At 37.3% G+C, this 24,793-nt stretch overlaps 2 protein-coding genes and 2 long non-coding RNA genes across 6 annotated transcripts; 2 read left to right on the plus strand and 2 right to left on the minus strand.

The window, feature by feature from the left end:
- Positions 1 to 8,866: 8,866 nt before the first annotated feature.
- LOC134198924 (uncharacterized) lies at positions 8,867 to 11,937 on the minus strand. Its single transcript, XR_009973209.1, has 3 exons — positions 11,665 to 11,937; positions 9,225 to 9,436; positions 8,867 to 9,045 (listed from the first exon to the last, which is right to left on the minus strand). It is a non-coding gene; the product is annotated as an uncharacterized LOC134198924 (long non-coding RNA).
- Positions 11,938 to 13,574: 1,637 nt separating this feature from the next.
- Positions 13,575 to 15,249, plus strand: LOC101746304 (uncharacterized). Its single transcript, XM_004930131.5, has 2 exons — positions 13,575 to 13,934; positions 14,036 to 15,249. The coding sequence occupies exons 1-2, from the start codon at positions 13,841 to 13,843 to the stop codon at positions 14,617 to 14,619; spliced, it is 678 nt and encodes a 225-aa protein (XP_004930188.2). The 5' UTR covers positions 13,575 to 13,840; the 3' UTR covers positions 14,620 to 15,249.
- A 2,334-nt stretch (positions 15,250 to 17,583) lies between these two features.
- On the minus strand, positions 17,584 to 24,166 carry LOC101746063 (uncharacterized). Of its 3 annotated transcripts, none has more exons than XM_004930130.3 (4): positions 23,861 to 24,166; positions 22,347 to 22,505; positions 19,032 to 19,146; positions 17,584 to 17,854 (listed from the first exon to the last, which is right to left on the minus strand). In XM_004930130.3, exons 1-4 carry the CDS (start codon positions 23,913 to 23,915, stop codon positions 17,848 to 17,850), a joined length of 336 nt encoding a protein of 111 aa, XP_004930187.1. In that variant the 5' UTR covers positions 23,916 to 24,166; the 3' UTR covers positions 17,584 to 17,847. The 3 variants fall into 3 exon arrangements, with proteins under 3 accessions (XP_004930187.1, XP_062524679.1, XP_004930186.1); XM_062668695.1 differs by having other exon boundaries at positions 22,583 to 24,031; XM_004930129.3 differs by having other exon boundaries at positions 17,584 to 19,146; positions 23,861 to 24,068.
- LOC134198925 (uncharacterized) lies at positions 17,945 to 20,138 on the plus strand. The gene is made up of 2 exons (XR_009973210.1): positions 17,945 to 18,100; positions 19,625 to 20,138. It is a non-coding gene; the product is annotated as an uncharacterized LOC134198925 (long non-coding RNA).
- Positions 24,167 to 24,793: the final 627 nt, after the last annotated feature.

The raw sequence follows: 24,793 nt of genomic DNA on the forward strand, positions 1-24,793 counted from the left end.
TCTTGATTTGTACTTGATTACATGTCGGTATCCGGTCCATCCGATGTTCATTGACATATCAATGTCACTCACCACCACCTTCAAAGGTGACGTCAAAATCTGAACTGTTTCGATATGACAGTTCAGACAGTTGTCTTTTTCACTTGAACGCATGACTGCTTCACGGTAAACAGGACAACGATACATATACCGTATAAGTTCAAGCGTCACTAATTAGTGAAATGTGTATGACTAAGCTTAAACAACACCACAGCAGTAACTTTTCTAGTAGGTACATACTTATATATAAAAATCATCAATTAATCTGACAAACCCACGACAAATAGCTACTTTATGTAATGAGAACAACGTCCCATTTGAATCTACTAAATTTCTTCTAACGCTATAGTAATATTCAAAGGAGACGGAAAATCGTGGGCCAAAAATGTAATAACTTGGAATGTAGTCTAAAAAATTTGCCATATTTTTTTTTTTATATAAGAATATAAAAAATCACCTCAATCCTCTTTCTGGGAAAAATGAGAAAGTTAGTTTTTGTCGGTATAAAGGTGTGATCGATTTAATTAATCGATTACAGGATTATAAAAAGAAAAACATTGCACTAGGTAATTAATGCAAAGTAATTAAATGAGCGATTTATACTTGTTGTATACAAGTGCGGTATACGCCGGATTTAATTGCGATTATATACATAAATGAAGAAAAAGTCTATTATTACTTAAAAAAGTAATATGATTATCGATTTCAAATCGATTAAAATCGATTGTATTTTTTATGACAGCTTTGACAGTAAGCTGACATGACGTTTGTTCATAGATTATACAATTATTTTTTGGCGCTTGTTGGTTTTTTCTGCTCTACTCGTTTTGTATCTTCGGCGCATTTACCCATTCCGACAGGAGCCCTCTTCTTCGATATAGCGAAGGCGTTCGATAAAGTCTGGCACAACGGTTTGATATACAAACTGTATAACATGGGAGTGCCAGACAGACTCGTGCTCATCATACGAGACTACTTGTCGAACCGTTCGTTCCGATATCGAGTCGAGGGAACGCGTTCCCGGCCCCGTCACGTCACAGCCGGAGTCCCGCAAGGCTCCGCCCTCTCCCCGTTACTATTTAGTTTGTATATCAATGATATACCCCGGTCTCCGGAGACCCATCTGGCGCTCTTCGCCGATGACACCGCCATCTACTACTCGTGTAGGAAGAAGGCGTTGCTTCATCGACGACTTCAGACCGCAGCTACCACCATGGGACAGTGGTTCCGGAAGTGGCGCATCGACATTAACCCCACGAAAAGCACAGCGGTGCTCTTCAAAAGGGGTCGCCCTCCGAACACCACGCTGAGCATCCCCCTCCCGACTAGGCGCGTCAACACCCCCGCCCCCGCCGTTCGCCCAATCACGATGTTCGACCAGCCCATACCGTGGGCCCCGAAGGTCAAATATTTAGGCGTCACCCTCGACAGTAGGATGACATTCCGCCCCCACATCAAGACGGTACGCGACCGTGCCGCCTTCATTCTAGGACGTCTCTACCCGATGATATGTAGGCGAAGTAAAATGTCCCTTAGAAATAAGGTGACACTCTACAAAACTTGCATACGCCCCGTCATGACCTATGCAAGTGTAGTGTTCGCTCACGCGGCCCGCATACACTTAAAATCCTTTCAAATTATTCAATCCCGTTTTTGCAGGATAGCCGTCGGAGCCCCGTGGTTCGTCAGGAACGTCGACCTCCATGACGACCTGGACTTAGAGTCCATCAGTAAGTATCTTCAGTCGGCGTCCATGCGCCACTTCGATAAAGCGGCACGACACGAGAACCCTCTCATCGTGGCCGCCGGTAACTACATTCCCGATCCTGCGGACAGAATGGAAAGCAGTCGACGTCGCCCTAAACACGTCATCTCGGATCCTCCTGATCCACTAACGGTGCTTTTAGGTACTTCAAGCACCGGTCACCGTTCTCGTCGAACCCGTCGCTTGCGACGAAGGGCTCGACGAGTAAATTAACTCTCAGACACAGCCCACTGAGTTTCTCGCCGGATCTTCTCAGTGGGTCGCGTTTCCGATCCGGTGGTAGATTCTGCGAAGCACGACTCTTGCTAGGGTTCGTGTTAGCAACATCGTCAGGTTTGAGCCCCGTGAGCTCACCTACTAAAGTTAAGGCTACGCTGAAATAGCCGCTAGGGCTATCAGCTTAGGTAGGAAAAAAAAAAAAAAAAGGCGCATTTTGAGTGTGTATCTATCGGGCTGTTTTTATATTTTCAACGATCACTGCTTTATTATTACGGATTCCAACTCTGCCAGCCTTGGACGACAATTGCTTCTACACTGGACACCGAAGATCGCTCACACGTTTGACTTGAAATTTTTGCATTGGATACTGTTGAAATTATGGATCGCTGTGTGAATTGTGGGATAGCAATTCCATATTCCATACCTGATATATATCATTGATATTCATTCATAATATGACATTTAAAAGATTATCTAATGGATATAATAAACATTTACTTATGCTTAAATAAGTTATTATTCAGCTCTTTTAAATATATTGTAACATAACCTAACTTTTACTAAATCTTGATTAACTCGGCTCTCAGATTGAGAAAACTTTTATAATTTTCAGCAAGGTACTGATAAATCTGAATCTATTAATTCATATTAGTTTCATCACGTTACATTCGGGCCCAAAAATGTATGTAATCGTTTCAGTCTCCTTTGTATGCGGAAGGGGTCTATTGGTATTGGAACGTTTTTTATGCCGTCTCGAGTCTCGACTGTGTCTGGCATTTCAAAACCATTCTGCGTTCACTGAGAAAACAGACGTTGAGCTGTATGCTTGTTCATTCGTTTAAGCAATAAATAAATCAAATAGTATAAGATTTTGTTCTGTTACAACCAGTTTACGCTTTTTTGGGGTTCCGTTCTTGAAAACGAAAAGAAAAACTAAAAAAAAGCTCAATTCGGGAACGAGTACATGCGTCAATTTAAAATTAGTACCAAATAATCTGCGGCGGAAGGAAAAAGACCTCAAGCTTCTCAATCAAAGCAGATACGCAACGCAATCGCAATATATAATATAGAGGTCGAAATAGTGCTCCAGCTAATCTCCAGGAGCTACAAAATGCGCTCAAAGAGGAATGGGACGCCATGCCACAAGACTTTATCAGAAACTTGATAGAGTCGATGGGGAATCGGTGTGAAGCTGTAATTCGGGCAAGAGGGGGCAATACTTGTTACTAATAAATGATTTTTCAGTATTTTTTGTGTTTTTTTTTTTATTAATCCCCAAATTTTAAACGGTTTAGTTGAGTAATCATTTTGTAATAAAGATTAAATTGTTGTTGTATTTTATTTTCCTCAAGAAAGTAACCTTATCTCCACTTATATGGTATCATTGAATAGGTATTGCACTAACCTTTAACCCTATGTTAAAAAATATATGTATTTTTTTAAATTAAAAGAAGTAAATAATATTTTTCAAAAAATGTACAGATGTGCGATTTCATTGCACCCGAGTGTATTTTATAACTCATAGAAACTTATATTAATATATACCTATTGAACTGGAATCATAAATTTTAGCAATACGCAAAGTGTTCTAGTGAGGGGCGAAGTTAGAAAGCATTATAGTATATTTATATCTTTGATTACAAATAAAATAAGATAATGTCGTTGAGACATATCTTCGTCTAATAGCTTCGTGGAAGTCTATATAGGATAGTGGTTGTCAGTGGTTATAACTTAGTTACAAAAGTTCCACATGCCTGTTTTAGAAGTACAGGAAACACGCATACCGGATAAGATCAATTACCATCAAATCCAGAAAACTATTAGCTCGAACCTTTTTTTCATTTGGTAGATTCTGCGAAGCACGACTCTTACTAGGGTTCGTGTTAGCATTGTCATCAGGTTTGAGCCCCTGAGCTCACCTACTACCCACGGTTACGCTGAAATAGCCTCTAAGGCTATCAGCTTAGGTAAAAAAAAAAAAAGGTTCTAATCAAGTTGGCCATCCCTGCTCTAGACAGTGTGAATTAATTTTGTTCCGGTAGTAGGTAGGTGGGATGGTAAAAAAAAAGATGACGGGATCACGTCAAACAAAACCTTTAATAAAAATACGACCGAGAATTGAATCTGGATCGCTATAGTTTGCAGGATCACTAAGAATTCAACCAAAAAGGCAATATTATTATCGCGTTTCTTTACCTTGAAAAATAAGCGCCTGCCTTTTTATTGCAGCAATATTTATTTAAAGCGGCTTTAAGCATTTTTAAGGCGCTAAGCGTTTCTAATGTACACATTAAAGACTAAAATTAAATAATAGTTCTAAATTATTATAGAATCGCAATCGCTATCTAAATCATCATCAAATTAAAATTAGCGTGATAAAATTCAAACCTGCACATTATTAATTTTCGTAATTACCGGTCCTTTGAGCGTGTTCAGGTAGTTACCACCGCCCTTTCCACTTTTGTAGAATTCAATTGAAACTTAGACCACCAATTTCAAGGTGATTGGCGGCATTTACTTCATTTCTACAGGTTCCAGTAATCGCTTAACACCAGCTGAGCTGTGCGTTCGTTTGTCCATCTAAGCAATAAATAAATAAAATGGTATAAGATTTTTATTCTGCTGCAACCAGCTAACGTCACGTCCTTACGGATCCATCAGATCCATTAACCTAAGCACTAGACGCCTTCAGCTCTATCATTAGGAGCAGGTTTAGAAACCCGGCTGACCGTACTCGTCGAACTCGGCAAAGACTTCGACGTGCAACCTAACACAAACATCAACCCGCTAAGTTTCTCGCCGGATCTTCTCAGGGGGTTGCGATTCCGATCCAGTAGTAGATTCATTCGCGAAGCAGCTGCTCTTGAGTTGTTAGGTCTTCTCTGGAGGCGCTCGGGTAGCTGTTATCAAATCCCACCCCTCCTGGCTGAGTTCGTGCTCGCCCACATAGGTGGGCGATAGGCACCAGGATAGCCTGATGAAACTGAAATGGCCTCTGAGCCATCAGTAATTCTTCAATTATAAAAAAAAAAATTACGCTTTTTAGGGTTCCGTTATTCAAAAACAGACAAAAAACTGGTATTATTAGGTATTAATTTAAAATTAATATCAAATACTGAGATCGGCGGCGGTAAAAAAGTAAACTCAAGCTACTCAATCAAAGAAGATCTATAAGCAACGCAATCGAAATATCTAATGTTTCATAACTCATAAAAACGTACGTTGTACCTCAAATATGCCAGTTGACTTGGAATCATAAAATTTCGCAATACGCAAAGTGTTCTAGTCTAAGTAAAGGGAGAAGTCAGAAAGCATTATAGTATATCTTTGACTACAAATATTGTTTTTTATTTTTTTATTTGTGACTTATTTATCCTAGGACAGCACAACGTCTGCAAGACCCGACCTAAGATTTAAATTATGAAAGCTACTTTTCTTTATTTGTATTTATTGTATTTTGTGCGGATGCGTGTGTCTTTGAATTTGTGAGCAAGTGTAGGTATATGTTCATGTGTATCCATCTCAGTGAAATAATCAGATATACATTATTTCTAAGACAATGCTTCAAGGGAACAGAGTACTGCATCTTGTCCGAATAAATTTAATAATACACAGGCAAACAAGAACACCCTTACAGAAGCCAGTAGAATATTATTTTAAATTTAAGAGTTGTAACGTTAAAGCATTATTGAGCAGCCTGAGAACTTGCGTGTTCTTGGAGTATTAACAAATACTAATTAAGTCGTACTGTTTTCAAAAACTTACTAGGCGTGATTCCTTTGCAATGCTTTGTTAAATATGAGGTTTTTTTTTTATTGCTTAGATTGATGGACGAGCTCACAGCCCACCTGATTTTAAGTGGTTACTGGAGCTCATAGACATCTACAACGTAAATGCGCCACCCACCTCGAGATATAAGTTCTAAGGTCTCAGTATAACTAGTCAGGTCATAAGTATTGTCACACAGTAAAAACTTTTCTTTTAGAATGCTGGCCACAAAAAAGTTTATTGAATTCGAATTTCGAATTGTTCATGAAAAAAAAAATGTATACTTTTAGAATTTTACTCATTTTTAAATATGGAGTGGACGCTTAAAGAAGACCGTGTTGCAGTTATTGCGTTGCATCGTTGCGGTTACGCGCCAATTCAAATTTTTAACATACTGAAAAATTTGAATATAACCAAAAGATTCGTTTACCGTACCATCAAACGATACAATGAAGACTCTAGTGTAGGTGACAGGTCAAGAAGTGGTCGCCCTCGGTCTGTTAGGACTCCAGCAGTGATAAAAGCTGTGAAGGCGCGAATTCAAAGAAATCCCAAACGTAAGCAGAAACTGTTGGCCCTTCAGATGGGGTTAAGCAGAACCACGGTGAAAAGGGTGTTAAATGAAGAAAAGGGTATTAAAAGATAAAAAATATCGGGAAATTCTTTTTTCGGATGAAAATTTTTTTACCGTAGAAGAGAGCTACAACAAACAAAATAATAAGGTGTACGCACACAGTAGTAAAGAAGCGAGCAACCGTATTCCGCGTGTCCAACGAGGTCATTTTCCATCCTCGCTCATGGTATGGTTGGGAGTTTCTTATTGGGGCTTAACAGAGGTACATTTTTGTGAGAAAGGTGTAAAAACGAATGCAGTTGTGTATCAAAATATAGTCCTGACGAACCTTGTGGAACCAGTTTCTCATACCATGTTCAATAACAGGCACTGGGTATTCCAACAAGATTCGGCGACAGCTCATAGAGCGAAGAGCACACAAGACTGGCTGGCGGCGCGTGAAATCGACTTCATCCGGCACGAAGACTGGCCCTCATCCAGTCCAGATTTGAATCCGTTAGATTACAAGATATGGCAAGACTTGGAGGAAAAGGCGTGCTCAAAGCCTCATCCCAATTTGGAGTCACTCAAGACATCCTTGATTAAGGCAGCCGCCGATATTGACATGGACCTCGTTCGTGCTGCGATAGACGACTGGCCGCGCAGATTGAAAGCCTGTATTTAAAATCACGGAGGTCATTTTGAATAAACTTTAGTGTCATAAGAATCTATGTTTTGTTAAGTTCATTTGGGTATATGAATGGTTACATAATGAATAAACTTGTTTCAATTATTTTACATTAAACATGTGATAGAATTTATGACCTGACTAGGTAGTTACAACGGCTACCCCACCCTTCGAACCGAAACGCATTACTGCTTCACGGCGGAAATAGGCGGGGTGGTGGTACCAACCCGTGCGGACTCCCAAGAGGTCCTACCACCAGTGATTACGCAAATTATAATTTTGCGGGTTTGATTTTATTACAGGATGTTATTCCTTCACCGTGGAAGTTAATCGTGAACATTTGTTGAGTACGTATTTCATTAGAAAAATTGGTACCCGCCTGCGGGATTCGAACACCGGTGCATCGCTTCATACGAATGCACCGGACGTCTTATCCTTTAGGCCACGATGACTTCAAAAAGAATGAGCCAGATAATCCGTTACGTGCTTTAAGCTATATTTTGTATTCTCCGAGTACAACCAGGTATCAGCTGAGGTCGTCGTGGCCTAAAGGATAAGACGTACTCAACAAATGTTCACGATTGACTTCCACGGTGAAGGAATAACATTGTGTAATAAAAATCAAACCTGCAAAATTATAATTTGCGTAATTACTGGTGGTAGGACCTCTTGTGAGTCCGCGCGGTATTTTTCAAACCGGTTCAGTAGTTTCGGAGCCTATTCAATACAAACAAACAAACAAATCTTTCCTCTTTATAATATTAGTATAGATGTACGTTCGTACGTTCATTCAACATCCAGATTTTCCAATATTCATATTTAATATTTGGAAATTATTTCTATGAATTCGTCTCATGAACCTACTCAATTCTGCTCACGAATTCTACTCCACAAATGTTCACGATTTACTTCCAGGGTGAAGGCATAACATCGTGTAATAAAAATCAAACCTGCAAAATTATAATTTGCGTAATTACTGGTGGTAGGACCTCTTGTGAGTCCGCGCGGGTAGGTACCACCACCCTGCCTATTTCTGCCGCGAAGCAGTAATGCGTTTCGGTTAGAAGGGTGGGGCAGCCGTTGCAACTATACTTGAGACCTTAGAACTTATATCTCAAGGAGGGTGGCGCATTTACGTTGTAGACGTCTATGGGCTCCAGTAACTACTTAACACCAGGTGGGCTGTGAGCTCGTCCAACCATCAAATGCTTCGCGGCAGAAACAAGTAGGAAAACTGTAACAACCGTGCGAACTTACAAAACGTCCTACCATCAGTAAGTTACACACTCGTACATTCGCGCGTCATTGATATCCGATGGAATCAGCCTTGTGAATTTCCCAACTTCAAAATTATATTTTTTTTTAGTAAACACAGCTATATACAGCACGTCAGATATTGTTCATTTTTCCTAACCTTCTCGAATTCTCATTTCAACAGTTTCAACTAAAGAATAAAAATAAAAATATCTGGTTTTGAAATAAAATGATCCATACTAACAATTTTTTTGTTCTATTATAAGCTATATAACATCACGCTAAGACCAATACGAACGGAGCATTAATAAAGAATGTTTCAAATTCCGGTTTTTTTTTCTCCTTTTGAGAGCTTCCACTGTGTGCGCTGCGGAAACGGTTAAGTTTCGCTCAAATAATGTAGGACAGAATAGTTCCCCTTGAAAAGTTCTACAAAAAGTCTGCGACAGCATATATGTCTATATTTTAAGGTTGGCTCACTATAACCTTTTTTATGCTAACCAAATTTGTTCTAAAATAAAGCATTATTTGTGAAGGTGTTTTTATAAAGATGATACTAATTCTTATCCAAATAAATACGTTATTCATTACAAGTATTTAATTTTAAAGAAATTTGCCCTTTACATCACTTGAGTTTAATGAATATCTTAAAAGATATCGCAGTTTGTACATTTGTAGCATATTATACATTTTTCTGGATTTCTCCAGGAGTCCATCATCAGATCCTGATCCTCATCATTACAGGACCATTTGAGAAGTCTACCCTTTCGGACAAAAAAAAAGAAAAAAGAATTATAAGAATCGAGAAATCAGTGAACATACCTGCATAAAAAAAAGGTAGTTGAATTGATAATTTTTTCTTTTGAAGTCGTTTAAAAAGCGTGATTTTGGTACCTTAAATAGCTCCTTAACATTCTATTATTCAAAAATGTTTTCACCTTCAACGTAAATGAAGTCGCGGGTAAAATTTAGTGTTATCCCAAAGTAACTATTCCACGCGGACGAAGTTGCGGGCAAAACCTAATGTATATTTAATTGATTTCGACTACATTGAAGATACATATTGTCCATTTATTTCGTGGAAGTCAGTTGTCCATTTTGAATTATAACTAACGGATTCGGCAGATGTTGTCCTGTACACGTCTTATATCTAAAAATTACAAACTTTTTAAATCAGTTGTAACAATGTGGAGCGTAACAAAGATATTTTTTTATAAGTCATTACAACACCGAATTGTGAATCTAAGCCATACTCGAATTTACTGGGACACAAACAATTTTTTTAAATCAAAATCGGTCCAGGCATTTAATAGGAATTCACTAACACATACACGAACAGGAGAATTATGTGTTCAGATAGCTCAATTGGGTTTTTGTGATACCATTGTTGCCAGTGTCAAGTTTATAAAAATCCTCAATTATTATAATAGGTTGGGGAAAAAGTTTCTTTGCATTTTTTAAGAAAATTCACAACATATTTTAATATAGTTTATTTATATTTAACTAAAGTATCTAGGTACCATTTGGTTCGATAACTTTTTGCCATCTTGTAGGTAGGGACATGATCCCATTGCTATAGAAATGTTGGAGCTTCTGATCAAAATACCGCGACAATTGGTTTTGGCAGTCTTCTCGAGATGTTAACCTGACACTGCCTAAAGAATTCTGAAGAGACCAAAACAGGTGGAAATCTGAAGGTGCAAGGTCAGGACTATACGGCGGATGCATTAACACCTCCCAGCCAAGCTCTCTTAATTTTTGCTGAGTGGCTAAGGATGTGTGAGGTTTAGCGTTATCATGATGAAAAACTACACCCCTTCTGTTAATTAATTCCGGCCACTTTCTCTCAACTTCTTGTTTTAATCTCATCAGTTGTTCGCAGTAGAGCTTAGAATCGATGGTCCTGTTGGTGGTAACAGCTCATAATGAATAATGCCCTTCCAATCCCACCACACATACACAGCATCATCTTGTTGCGAGTTAACCCGGGTTTCGCCACAGTCTATGAAGCCTGATCGGCCTTTGACCACGACCTTTTTCGCACGTACTTGTAGTACGTGATCCACTTTTCATCACCAGTTATCAGCTTCTTCAAAAATGGTTCGGTTTCATTACGTCGTAATAAAGAATCACAAATGAGTACACGGTTCATTAGGTTTCTTTCAGTGAGCTCGTGAGATACCCAAATATCGAGCTTTTTTGTGTACCCAGTTTTTTGCAAATGCACCAAAACTCTTTTGTGGTCAATTCCCAGTTCTGCAGGTACGTCGTAACTACAGATATGCCGATCTTGTTCCACTTTTTCAAAAATGGCATCCATTTTATCCGTAATAGGGCGTACAGAGCGACGTGCATCTTTGACATCAAAAATTCCGGATTGAAAACGCTTAAACCTTTGTGCTACTCTCACAGACACTGCACATGGTCCATAAACATCGCAATTTTTTTTTTCGCGGCTTGCGTTGCATTTTTATCGTTTTTGTAGTAAAATTTTAAAATGTATCGAATTTCTTCATTAGATTCACTCATCTTGACAGTACAAATAATAAATAAAAATCACACATTTTCCTAATTTGAATTTGGAATTATCTTCTTTAAAATTTAAACTTTTAATGATACCAAAACCAGCCAGATACAAATAGCCAAGATTTTATTACAAGTTCATTCATACTATAATGCGAAAAGACTTTTCCCCCAACCTATTATAAATACCTCAAATGAGCGGAATAAGGTGCAGTTACTTTATTTGAAATTATAATCCATCAGGATGAAATTGAATTATATGAAACGAAACTAGATGAGATGAAATGAAGTAGCGTCCCAATAAAATGGTTCCCTCCATTTTATTTATATTTCAGTGGGATTTTTGGAGGAACGTGGGAAGCCACGTCCAACGACTTTGTTTATTTTTTGCACACTAATGTACTTTAACAGATGCTAAACGATTAATGAACCACCACTGTTACACGTTTAACTTACTTTTTTTTTCCTACCTATGCTGATAGCCTTGAGAGGCTATTTCAGCTTCGCCCTAACGTTTGTAGGTGAGCTCGCGGGTCTCAACCGGAGAGTTGCTAACACTGACCCCAGCAAGAGCAGTGCTTCGCAGAATCTACCACCGGATCGGAAACGCGACCCACTAAGAAGATCCGGCGAGAAACTCAGTGGGCTGTGTCTATGGGTTAGTTCGCTCGTCGAGCCCTTCGTCGCAAGCGACGGGTTCGACGAGGACGGTGACCGATTAACTCACAATTAACTTAGCTTCGCTACTCGCGTTCCCGCCAAAACGACCTCAAGCTATGGGTCGTTGAATGACATAACTATTCACCTAAAAATATGTAGCAATAATTACAAAACAAGTTTTTAAAAGATAATAACATTTGTTTGACAGCATAATCACTATAAATCTTGAAAAAGCTTTAAACTTTCGAAATTCGTAAAACAAACATCGTCCGTTCCATATTCATTACAGCAATAAATTGAATTTCACCAGTAATATTGTTAATATTGACCTTTAAATGGATACAAGATTAATGTAATTTCAAAGTAATATTTTTTATATAACACAGAAGCCAAACTATGTGAACCTAAACAACGCAAATCGCCTTCAAGAATTTACATTAATCAAATTAACTATATTCTCAAGATCTTAAAGATTGTTTGACAAATTAATCTAATTGACATATCGAATATATTATATTATACCTTCATTGTGTTATTTTAAACGAGAAATTTTGAAATCAAAATTTAATTTCGAAACTACATGAATGAATTTGAGGTCTTAAAGTTTTATCATTAAAATATTTTTTTGGGTCACAGTTAAGGTCTTACACTCGAGTACATTACCCAATCTTCTTGAACTATGGTTGGAAGCCTTGCATTTAATTATTTTTCTTGACAAATCTGAAGTGACTCCTTCCAAGCACAAGACTAATTTATGTGTTCCATTATGTTAAAACAAAACCTAACGTACCTAATCTGAGGTACATACTTAAGACAACAAGTAAATGATGTCAGCAAAAAGAATGACAAACTATCGCCTTGCCTTAGAAAAAGAGGAAGGACTGTTTATATTTTTGTAATCTAATCTATTTCGAATGAAGCCTGTATTGAACGTATGTGAAACATGTAAAGGTATTGTGCAACATTTCGCAAATCGTTTCTACCGTCGACAATACCGTGACAACCGCCGAAGACAAATACGTACCTGGTTATCTTATGAATAATGCCGATTATGTTGAGTAAACACGCGCACACGCGTCCCAATGCATTTTTCACAGAAGTTTATCATCTACAGGGTGTTTATATACATAACTGTTTTGTTTTAATATTTCGGAATACAATTTTTTATTATTATTTCAAAGTCTTGGTCCATCGTTAGTTGATTGAGTGAATTCGACAAATAAGTTGCCGACTATTAGATAGATTTTTACTTTTTTTCCATGGTTTTTAGATCAACCCATTTTGTAGTGAAAATAAGCTGCTGCGTAGTGTGCTTTTTTGTCTGCGAGGGTAGACGATCATACAGTGAACAGCAATGCCAAGACACAGCCGGAAAATTTGTTCACACATAGGCACATAGACAAGGACATATCATAGCGCTTAGAAAGCAATCTTGGAGGGAATTCCATTTAGTAGTCTTCCCAGATAGTCCAGATGCTAGGTATTAACTCTGTTCCAGTAGCGGATGGTGTGAAAGGAGATGATAGGACCAATTTACATAATTCGTCAAATAATTCCCTTTGAAAAATATTATGTACTCATGTTCATGTTCATGTGCCTAAATTCAATTCAATTCGGGTAGGTCCCATTTTTTACTATGAAGAATCAACATGCTAAATGAAATAAAAACTCACATTAACTAGTAGTGCGGCATGTTGTAAGCAAGCTTTGGTATACTTATATACTTATAGGGTGATATACTTATAGGGTAATATAAATTCACGAACGACTTCTACAATTGTTATTACAGGATGACAATCTTGTAACATGGCCAAAGCTTTAAGCTTGCAAAATTAATTTACCTGTGGAACCAGTGTTGCAACTATATTTCTCCCTCGAACCAGTTCAGCGTTATGGTTTTGAAGAGCGGGCGATTGAGACTTTGTAAGCATGAAGAACTCCTCACGTTTCGAAGTTTATTATGATAGCAGCCTATCATCATAAACTTAAAATAAAACCTTTTCCGACTAATATACAAACTTTTTTTATTGAAAACGCCCTATATGTAGTTGAATATCGACATCGAATATCCATTTTAATTTCACTTTCATTAAAAATCACATCATTACGTATATCGAATCTCTTAAGGTATTACACCATTGTCGACGGTGCATTATTGTTGCGAGTAAAAACACAGTTCGGTACATCCTGTGCGTGAACACGAGGCGGCGCGGCGTCGCACGACTCACCTAGATGTCGCACCTATTGTCCACGGCGTTTTGACCTGGGTAGTGGGTGAGCCACTACCGCACTATTACCTCACACTTTCAATATTAGGTTACGAGTATTTTACCTCAAGGTCCACTTTTAGGAGTAAATAGAGGTGGTATAAATGCAAAGACGAACGATAATGATGCGCAGTCGTCGATCAGTCACTCGTACGATAATGAATGCGTCCGTTGCTCTTGTGTTGTGCTTTGTTCTCGGTACGTGAAATGTAAACTTAATTTTTCTATGAATTGTCTATGTATTTGCGTATTTTATTGTTAATTTTAAAGTCAATATTTTTTTTTTATTTCAATTGCAGGCAGTGCCGTAGGATACAATCTGCAGAGGGATGCTCCGTACAATATCGGACCCAATGATCCATATAAGTTCGATTACACGAACTTAGGACAGGAGCAATCTCAACGATTGTTCTGGGGCAATCAAGGATCTAATCAAGTCGGCGGGTCTGGACTATGGTCTCATTTAACGAACAAGTTTCCGTTCTTACAAACTATGTTCGGGCGCATGGAATTACCAACCAAATATGGGGTCCCGAACCAGTACGATTTATCTAGCGTATACGGCGCACCGAGTGCATCGAGCTTTGGGAATCAGCCTCAGCAATTTTATCAGACGCCACAGTATTATCAGACGCCACAATTTTACCAGCGTCCGCAGCCTGGACAGTTTGGGCAAAGGTTCGCTCCGTCCGGTCGTGATGTAGCGTTCACTGACGACGCTGTGATTGTAACCCCGCCCTTCGTGCCGGCAATCCAACCAGCTCCTGCACCAGCGCCTTTCCCGGCACCAGCCCCAGCACCCGTGCCGTCACCTTCCCCTAACCCTCAACCTGGCTATCAATACAACAAACCACAATACAGATTAGAGTTGCCTCATAAATAGTACTGTAACGAAATAACACTATCCTATCCTGTGATGTAATAATACTGTTATTCTTTAAAACTCTCCTAAATTCGACAAAACGAAGACATAAAATAGTAAACCGTTAAAGCAACCCTAATCAAACGCCACAATCTCAATATACGACACTTTCTTGGACTTATTAATGGATTTCCCTTTGCTTCAGTTTTAACATTAAATATAAAAATAAAGTAGCCAGCGGCTTGGATTGTCGGAAGACAACTGACATTGGTGATGTCTGTGAACGACGGTGATTACTTACCATGAGGTAGACAGTATGCTCGTCTGTCTACATGACAATAAAAAAGAAAATAAATATAATAGTCCTTCTGATTAGCTACCTTGAAGTTCAAGTACCGTTGCTATTTTATTGTTTTACAATCAGTGCGTTTTTATTTATCATTATGTTTAAGCGTATTAACATTTATTATAATATTATATGACTACATGGTCAAAAGTACGGGTTTTACTATTATACTACTTATAGTTATATTATACTATACAAGAAAGCTCTCTGTACTTATAAATGATATTTTCACAGGTAAATATCATTTTACGAGTACCTATATTATTAAAGTAAATACACATAAATAAAAATTGTCCAATATACAATTATTATTTTTATTTCATACCTTCGTCTTCATTGCATTTCCATTAAGACTCAAAAGCTATTCTGGCAAAGAAGATTAGAAAATCTTTCAATAAATACAAGTCAAAAATGCATCAGTGGTTCTTTTAGAGTTTTATCTATTCCTAAAATACTAGCAAATGTAATAATACTATCCATACATTAAAAATAGTGTATAGTAGAAACTTTGCAAGAGCATTTAGGAACAACGAGAAGATCAAGTAAAATATATGTATTTGAGAATGCAAAATATAGTCAACTTTCCATAGTTTTGTTATTTGTAAGGATATTTTAGAGGAACACCTGTTCAAACATCGCCATACAACGACATGCCGACATGAATAAAATTTAACGCTTCTAACTAATTTGAACTTTTGCGAAATTTTATAACAGTTTACAAGTGTGCTCAGTTTAAAACTTACTATTGTTGATCGAAGGTTTACAACCATAAAAATTGTGTCTTTCAAAATATTTGCCAGAAAGTTTTGACAGAAAAAATTAAATGTATTGAATTTTCAAAATTTCAACATTCTTTTATGTACTTCGTGTTTTTGTTTATTTCCCTTGTAGGCAGACAAGGATACGGCCCACCTAATGATGAGTAGTTACCATCGCCCATGGACGTCAGCAATACCAGAGGCAGATCCAAGCCGCTGCCTACCATAAATTTTGTGTGTATTTTGTATTTAACCGTGTATTTTGAAGATCAGACAATTTCTTACTCTTTAGCTTTGAATCATACAGACATTATATTCATGATGTCCTTTGTTCCCTTTGTTCCCCACGTACACAAAGAGGTGTTTTAAGCGTCTGAAGAAGCTACAACTGAATTATTTTGATGAAAATCTATCTAGTGTTTTTATGAGATATGGGTTAATGGCACATTTCACACAGATCGTCAAACGTACACAAAAGACTAGTCGTCCTTTACCGTCCGTATACCATATAGAGCAGCACTAGCTTTTCTAGTCATATCTTTAAGGCGTGACAGATAAGTTACAGAAAATAGTGCAAGCAATCATGGTGATGTAAGTCGGTATAAACTCGTAATTTATAAGTTGTTGTGTTCTAAATGATAAGACTCTTAGGGTACTCGTGTCGAGCAATCCAACTATGTCGATGTTTGAATCCATTACTCTGATACTGATTTTTCTAATAAATACGTCTTAACTCATGTTCACGAATTACTTTCACAATGGAATAGCATCGTGTAATAAAAATCAAACACGCAAAAAATATACAATTTTAACATTCATTTTAACCTCAAGTCCTTAGGTCTGTCTCGCCCTTGACCTGTGGATTAAGTATCATCTGTCGGTCAATTCAGTGGTCACCCTATCTTCTGTTCCACGCGATCCAGGATTAATTCCGAGTCAGAATCATCAATCAATCTCGCATATTATTTATTATGTTTCGGGCTTTTACAACACAGGCGAGTATCGTAGCTTGGGCCGTTGAATATGAAATGCTTCTTATTCTAGCATCTTAAATAATGGTTGATGTCTAGAAATTATCAAATTAATGGAATATCAAGAAAAGCTTAGAAAAAAAGTTATTTTTCTGTACTGATGAGGCGGATCTCATCCGAGGCAGGCTGGAGGTAAAGTCAACGCATTCTTTACGCACGCTTATCTCCCCACCAAACGGCCCCCACTGGACGCCTGTGGGTTGTCGGCCATGATCGCAGTGCCCCTTCATCGGCGGACTATCCAACTCCTTGAAATTCAAACTAGAATTTATGATTACTTCACAGTAGAAATAGAGAGAGAGAGTATTCTTTATTGTACAAAAATAAAAAAAATATATGCGAAACATTAAATACAAAAAAAAAACTACAATTGGCGGTCTTATCGCTAAGAACGAAATTACCGATTACTTTACGATTATCTTAACGTTTTAGGTATTCTAAACATTGCCGGTACATGTATATACACATACGCACATATACGTACATATACATACACAAATTCCTTACATATACACATTTATAAAAAAAACATACACATATACAATGTAACATAATAATAATTTTAGACTAATAGAATCACCTATCATTTTAGATTGTAAATCAATTAGCATCAGGCATTCCTCCTGAAACATCCAATGTAGACAAATCGAATAGTCTTCGTGCACAAACGAAAACACAAGTCTAGGCCTCTAGAACTACAGGTTAGATATAAACCAGAAGGGCTTTTGACTGTGAAACAACAGTTTTTATTTAATGATTTCCCAAAGCGAGATACGTAGCCGTTCGTCATTACAGCGCTAAAAGGCTCGTGTTTAATGTAATGTAAATGTGAAGAAAATAAAAAAACAAATTTATACCAAAATTATTTTATTCCGAAAAGTCACAAAAAAGATTTAGATCGTTAAAACTTTACTAAAGTTAGATTATTAGTTTTATTCAATAAATAAATCTTCCGGCAGTTGCAAAACATCGATGCACATCTATAATGGATGGTGTAAGCTTGCAACTGATGGAAAATAGTTTATAAACGAAAATGCTCATACAATTTTAATAGAAGGAAGTATGTTGCCGTCACCATGTTTTTGCTATTTAATTTACCTATATATTTGCGGTCTCAGTGCCTGTGAAGAGAAAAAAGTGTTAGCTTTACAAAAAATCTGACATCTGACATCACAGTTTAAGCTGATATGTCTAATTCTGATCAATTCGATATTAACCTTAACTTTTACTGTATAATACTGTACTTTGAATGTGTAATGTATCTAATAATTCAGAAGTATTTTTTTTACCACATTAGACAGACGACCATAAGGCATAGCGAGTGGTTACCGTTACTCATGAGTATTAGGAATGACAAGGTGACAAGGGTATGTCTGAGCTGTTGCTTAGAAATTCGCTATTACTTAGACTTATTAATTAGTCTTTAATTATTTATTTAAATTTAATTCTTTCAAAAGGTTATAATAATAGGCTTAGAATATAGAGAATTCAAGATTATATTGATGGTATGGCGTATTATGAGCCCACATGGATACATCCTGCCTATTCCTGCTGCGAGACAGTCTTGCGTTCTTTTTTTTTCTACCTATTCGCTGGTAGCTTAAGAGGCAATTCCAGCTACGCGCGGACAGGTAGGTGAGCTCATGGGCTCAACCTGAGTGAATATGCTAACACTAGCCGTAGCAAGAGCAGTGCTTCGCAGAATCTACCACCGGATCGGAATCGCGACCCACTGAGAAGATCCGGCGAGAAACTCATTGGGTTGTGTCCATGGGTTAGTCGCTCGTCGAACTCTTCGTTGTAATCGACGAGTTCGACGAGGACGGTGATCGGTGTTTGATGGTCCTAAAAGTACCGTTAATGGTTCAGGAGGATCCGTAATGACGTGAAAATCTATACTTTGTCCTATACACACACACATATATATATATATAAAAACAAAATGCGTCGTAGGTGACGAGTTCGACGAGGACGTTGACCGGTACTTGAGAGGCCTAAAAGCACCGAGTGTGACCTAAAAGCACCGACCGAGGGCGATCCGATAAGACTTGTTTCGGTCGACGGCGGCTTTGCGTTGCTCCGCCGCGGTCGGATAAGAACTTGCATTCCTCTTGAAGGGCAAGAACAATGGTTGGACACAATTGTGAGTTTGACCTCGTATTTCAAGGCGGGCAACGGTTTTTACTTTGTGATGTCTGTTGATTCTGGTAACCACGAAATGCCAGGTGGACCGTGATATCGATCGCTGGCTTACAGTAAAAAAACGGTATTAAAATAAAATGATTTATTTAAAAATACCTGAGAACATTCAGATTATCTCCGAATTCTCCGGCGGGCACACCCCAATCGCCAACACCGCTGCCCCGGCTTCTTGTTATAGTACGGGAACGTGCCTTCGCCTTTGTACGTGTTACTGAAACATTGAATAAAAGCATATTTTATACTACAGTAATACATATTAACCAATTTTGTCTTGTACTACATTAAAATAGATAACTCAATATAAATTTATCTTTAGCGCGTAGTGATCCACAAGAATATATTATTTATAATTAATAGATTCTTGTAAACCTACTACTATGTTCATTCAAGCGAAAAATGTTTCGCATATTTTCCACTGAAGTATGAAACCTAATATTTTCAAACATTTATCTGAAGTATCTTGTCAAGTATCTTGAAGTAGTCTGTCTGTCAAATATCAAATATTAATAATGACCTACTCGTGAAACACAATTTCGTTAATACTCGTAATTTTAGATATTGAATTTTACGATCTAGAGAATTTCTGAGAAATAAATTCAGCGCTCTCTTTTATCATCTCTGTTTGACTGAAAAATAATACTTTTACCTAATAAAAAATAAAATTTCAATTGATTTTTTTATGATTCAAGGATTACTGGCGTCCTGGAGGCCTTTCCAGTTTCACCAGGACAGGTGAGCGAGCAAAGACTCAGCCAGAAGCGGTGGGATTTGCTAACAGCTGCCCGAGCGCCTCCGAAGGAGATCTAACAACTCAAGAGCAACTGCTTCGCGAATGAATCCACTTCCGGATCGGAATCGCGACCCGCTGAGAAGATCCAGCGAGAAACGTGCTGATGCGTGGGTTAGGTTGCACGTCGACCTCTTTGTCGAGCTCGACGAGTACGGTTACCGGCGTCCCTAAACCTGCTCCTAGTGTTAGAGCTGAAGGCGTCTAATGCTAAGGTAACGGATGGACAATTAATAAATTAATGAATGGATCCGTAAGGACGTGTCTAGGGCGTCGACTGTGACTGGCTCCTGCGTGATCAGGATTTCAATTGCATCAACTTGACTTAAACTTCCTCAGAATTTAACGATTAGGAACAATTACTTTTTTGATACAATAAACCAGATTTCGCCTTCAGTATTTATTTAAAAAATGGATATGAATTAATTTATTTAATGACCCCCAATGCCTATATGACAACGTAATCTAAGCGAAGTGTTCGAAAGAACACACCTTTTAAAAAAAAAGCACTTGCAGCACTTTACCGCAAAAATATTCAAAATTAATAGTCACAAATTATGTACTTTATATTGTTGTTCTATGACAACAATATAAAGTAGTATTGTTGACTTATCGAAATATTAAACTTAGTTATGAATTCTTTAAATTTTCGCACCATCATTAGCAACTCATTTTTTGTGAGCACCTGTCATTTTTATCGCGACAAATTGAACTACATAAAGCGTAATGAAAGAGGTTTCGAGAATTTTGAAACCGTTAGTCGAACGGCATTACTGATTACAAGAACAGCCACAAAGTTTTAAAGCCGCGCTACACGTTTCACTATCGCCGACGCTCTACTAACAGCGATCTCGAATGTTTGTGTGTGTGTCCACGCCGACTACCTACGCATACCGAAGTGACCGCAAGTGCAGTTAACGCATTTGCTATGTAAAACAGGAGATGGTACATGTAAACGGTTAAACATTTGAAATTAACTACACACATTATGTATTTTCTTCGGTTTTCCCGACAGTTAAATCTCTGCTTTTTTACGACCGTCGCCCGTGAAATTGATTTTTTTGTCATTATTTGGAAATAAATATGACATTATAATAATGACGGTAAAAAAAAGGTGAGATGAAATCGTAGCTTCAAAAATAAAGCACTAATATTATTAATAATACGTTAACGTTTTATAAAAAAGGGATTGAAATTCAAAATAATTCGAAACAGTGGTTTTTTCAAATTCGAACAGCGAAATTTTTTAAATCGAAACAATTTACAATATTATACTTTACATAGAAAAGTTTACTATTATTACCATTAGTCTCAAAAAATATATGTATTAAAATGTTATTCGAGAAACCAAAATGGTAAGTATAATAAATATATACCTAGTCCATTAAATATTGCCAAAGTATTACCAGCTAAGCAAATAGCGTACAATAGAGTTTTGATTAAGTAAATGACGTCTTTAGAAATTCGTGACCGTTGATGTAGCTAATTCAAGGACTTCCTTTTAATTAATCTATGTATTCAGTGTTATTTGCGTAAACTTTGAGTTGAATTGAGAATTTGAATGCGCTGTATATTTTTAAATATGTCTTGAAGTAAAATTTTGGTAAATTTCATCAACATAATATGAATTTGAAAAACTAACTACCTACTATTGCAGTTTCAGCATTGCATATTGTAAAATATTAAGCTTATTCGAGCTTCTAATATTTCCACACCTTGGTTTCCTATCCAGTTTTTTCTACCTTTGTCCTCCTTAATCTTATCCTAGAGCATTTATACGTTGTCACTACTACTCTGCCTTTTTCTGCAGCAATCACATGTTCTAATTTGAGTGATGGCTGCAATTCTTATGAAATGATGAATTTCAAATCACATTTCAAGTAGGGTAGTGATGTTCACATCATAACGTCTATGGGCTCCGAAAAGGGAGTCGTAAGAGGCACATAAAATAATTAAAAAAAATATTGTTCATTAATTAGAACTGAGACTTAGAAGTCACGTCTCAAGGTGGGTGATGGCATTTACGTTGTTCATGTCTAGGTGCTCTGGTGACCACTTAAGACCAGTGTACTCATTCGTCCATATAAGCAATAAAAAAATTAGAACCGTGTCGATTTTTTTAAATTAAAAGTCTAAGTAAGCTTTCTACCAAATTACAAAATTCATCTCACAATCTATTTCGCCGGACCTCTGTTCATACTCAGATATTTTTTATTTGGTAAAATTCTGGCATGTTCCGGAATCCACGCGAGAATCTCGCGAGAAAGCAGAGAAAACACGAAAAATCGCCGATCTAAATGTTCTTCACAGGTTTTCGCTTTGTTCTCAATTTCTGTTGGTTTTTTTTGTTCCGAGACAAAATAGCTGAGAACGCAAGAACAGCGAAGAGTTTGAAAGCACACACTGGAGATACTTTTCAATGTTCTAGCGTGACGTGAATACCGGACTTCAATCCGGTATTCACGTCACGCTAGTCACTTCAATGACTTCAATGACACATCGTCATTGAAGTCATTGAAGTACATCATTATTAATCAGAACATAAGGTACGCAAACTTAGTCTCCTCTAAACTCCTTCCAATCTTAATAACACAAAATATTATTCAAAATCTTTCTAAACTTACAAGCAACTCCGCTGACGTCAGCACTTCCTTCTGCTCCCTGGTTGTACGAATAAGGGTAAGGGTTAAGCGACCTCCTTAATCTCCGCAGAGGTACCGGTTGTGACTCATGCCCATCGGAGTCGATCGTGTAGTAGGAACGCGGCACGTAATATTGCCCCACTGAAAATATTAATTTATTTTATAATTATACATAGGATCAATCCATAATACTTTCCTGGAAATATTAAATCTCTTACTTTTATTTTATTATATCCTTCAACTATTTTTAATTATTAACTAATATGAGAAATTTGTGCTTTCTTAGTCATCTCAATTTACACTAGGGCATTCTGTCTGTCACTCTAACGTTACGACATATCTCGTGATGTTGCACGTATGCAACGGAAATGCGTTTCGTTTCAAGGTTAGTGACCTTACGGCAACGGTTTGACTTACACAATTTAACAGAGACATTTTCCGACGCTACGAATTATATGGTTCATGTCTTTTCTACGTTTGCATTATAGTTATTCTGATAGAAAAAAATATTTAACAAATACGCTTTATGTCCTCGTTTTTTTTTCCTGCCTAAGCTGAGCCTTGCCTTGAGAGGCTATATCAGCGGAATCTTAACTAGTAGGTGAGCTCGGGGTTCAAACCTGATGACGTTGCTAACACGAACCCTAGCAAGAGCCGTGCTTACAGTGCTTACGTACAGAATCTACCACCGGATCGGAAACGCGCCCTATACTATTGAGAAGATCCGGCGAGAGACTCAGTGGGCTGAGTCTGAGGGTTAAAGTCCTCGTTAAGATGAATCCCTGGCTATTCCGAGATTCCGTTGCAACGTTTTTAGGTTTATCACCAGGCTAGCCCCAATATTACTAGGTATATTATTGTATTCTAATGAGAAGACATATAATTTCTGCGATAATACAAAACAACATTACAAAGATTCTATAAAACATTACTAATCAAACTTGTAGACACAAAGCGTATGTACAAAAAAATTAAGCAATAATCAAAAAAAGAAACGAATTATTCATAACAGGAACCAATGTTGAGATCATCTTCGTGTTTAGTTTCGTTCCTCACAATTAAATCGTGACTTGTTCAATGATGACGGAATATAATAAAAAATATAATTCGATAGGTCATGATTGTCTTTATCGAATCCTTAATGCTTAATTTAGGCATGAATTTAGATTCGATAATCTTCGAATTTACTAGTCAATATTACTCAGTAATTTTATCGTGATGTACCATTAAGGCAAATGTTTTATCCGGTAAAATTGAAATAAATGTTCCAGTGTGTAATATGATTAGTAATAAAACTACAATACGTTTCACGATAAGATGTGTAATGACTATTAAATCATGCCTTATAATAATGGAAAACTCGTAAAAAATCAATAAGTAATGCATGCAAATTCTTAAATTACACAAAACAAGTCCTACAGAAAACACTTGACTAACTAAAAATACATCACTGCATCTCAGAATGACGGGCTGTCAGCAAAAACAAGGGCACTAACCTGCGAGAGCGGTTCCAAGGATCGCGGCTAACAAAACAAAAGTAAGGCTTCGCATTTTGGACGTTGAAACTCCGCAAAGACGAGGCAAGAACTAGCTTTGACGCATTCCAACAGAGTTTTATATAGCTATCGCTTTCTTGACTGAAACTCGCGCGCATCTCATCGCGAGCGCGTCCTCTATAACGGTCCTCCTAACAAAAAGCTATTATAGACTGAATGGAAGCTTCCATACAATCGTTTTTTTACGTAGTTTAAAATGTTAGGCTGCAGAAAGTCAGCTCCATTTCATTTAACCCACTTACAGTGATTTCGTATTTTATTATCTATTTAAGCTTTTTGTAGCAGCAGACAGCGAGTACCGCAATGAAATTAGGTAGACTTTCAGAGTGGTAGTTAGTTAAATGATTAGGAACTTTTAATGGAATAATTTTAAACACTACAAATTTGCGTGATAAATATAATCTAATTTTATTGCTTTTATACATATGCATTAGACGACATGATAATTTTGCCCAACGTCCAGTACATTCAATTGATGTAACATCCTGAGACCGTGTATGAAACACGCGTCAGTACGTAACTAGGTATGACTAAAAGTTGCATGCTAACATCAAATTTCTTTTACATTCTTATACATACTTACATACATTCATATAAAATTACATTCTTATACGCCCGTGCCTGTCTTTATATTGTACTGAAGCGTTATCCAAATGTTCATATCGAGTAATTATATTTATCCTATATGACATTACATTTGTAGGTACACACAACCCATCAAGTGGTAGGCAATAGCCGGAGACATCGCAACGAATATGCCACGTGACCTTGAGTAAAAATTTCGATGCCTCAATTGCATTCAACTAACAGCTTTTTTAAACCCTTGAAACTGAAATATGTGCCATGCCTTATGGAGCACATTCGACAAGACAG

The sequence above is a fragment of the Bombyx mori genome, chromosome 5, assembly GCF_030269925.1.
Source record: "Bombyx mori chromosome 5, ASM3026992v2".
NCBI lineage: Eukaryota > Metazoa > Arthropoda > Insecta > Lepidoptera > Bombycidae > Bombyx > Bombyx mori.

Bases quoted from the DNA above. Each gene is read 5' to 3' on its own strand.
- LOC101746304 (XM_004930131.5), top strand. From the start codon at position 13,841: ATGCAAAGACGAACGATAATGATGCGCAGTCGTCGATCAGTCACTCGT. The intron at 13,935-14,035 runs GTACGTGAAATG...TTTCAATTGCAG, and splicing joins TGTGTTGTGCTTTGTTCTCG to GCAGTGCCGTAGGATACAAT.
- LOC101746063 (XM_004930129.3), bottom strand. From the start codon at position 23,915: ATGCGAAGCCTTACTTTTGTTTTGTTAGCCGCGATCCTTGGAACCGCT. The intron at 22,506-23,860 runs GTTAGTGCCCTT...TAATATTTTCAG, and splicing joins CCTTGGAACCGCTCTCGCAG to TGGGGCAATATTACGTGCCG. The intron at 19,147-22,346 runs GTAAGTTTAGAA...TCAATGTTTCAG, and splicing joins TGACGTCAGCGGAGTTGCTT to TAACACGTACAAAGGCGAAG.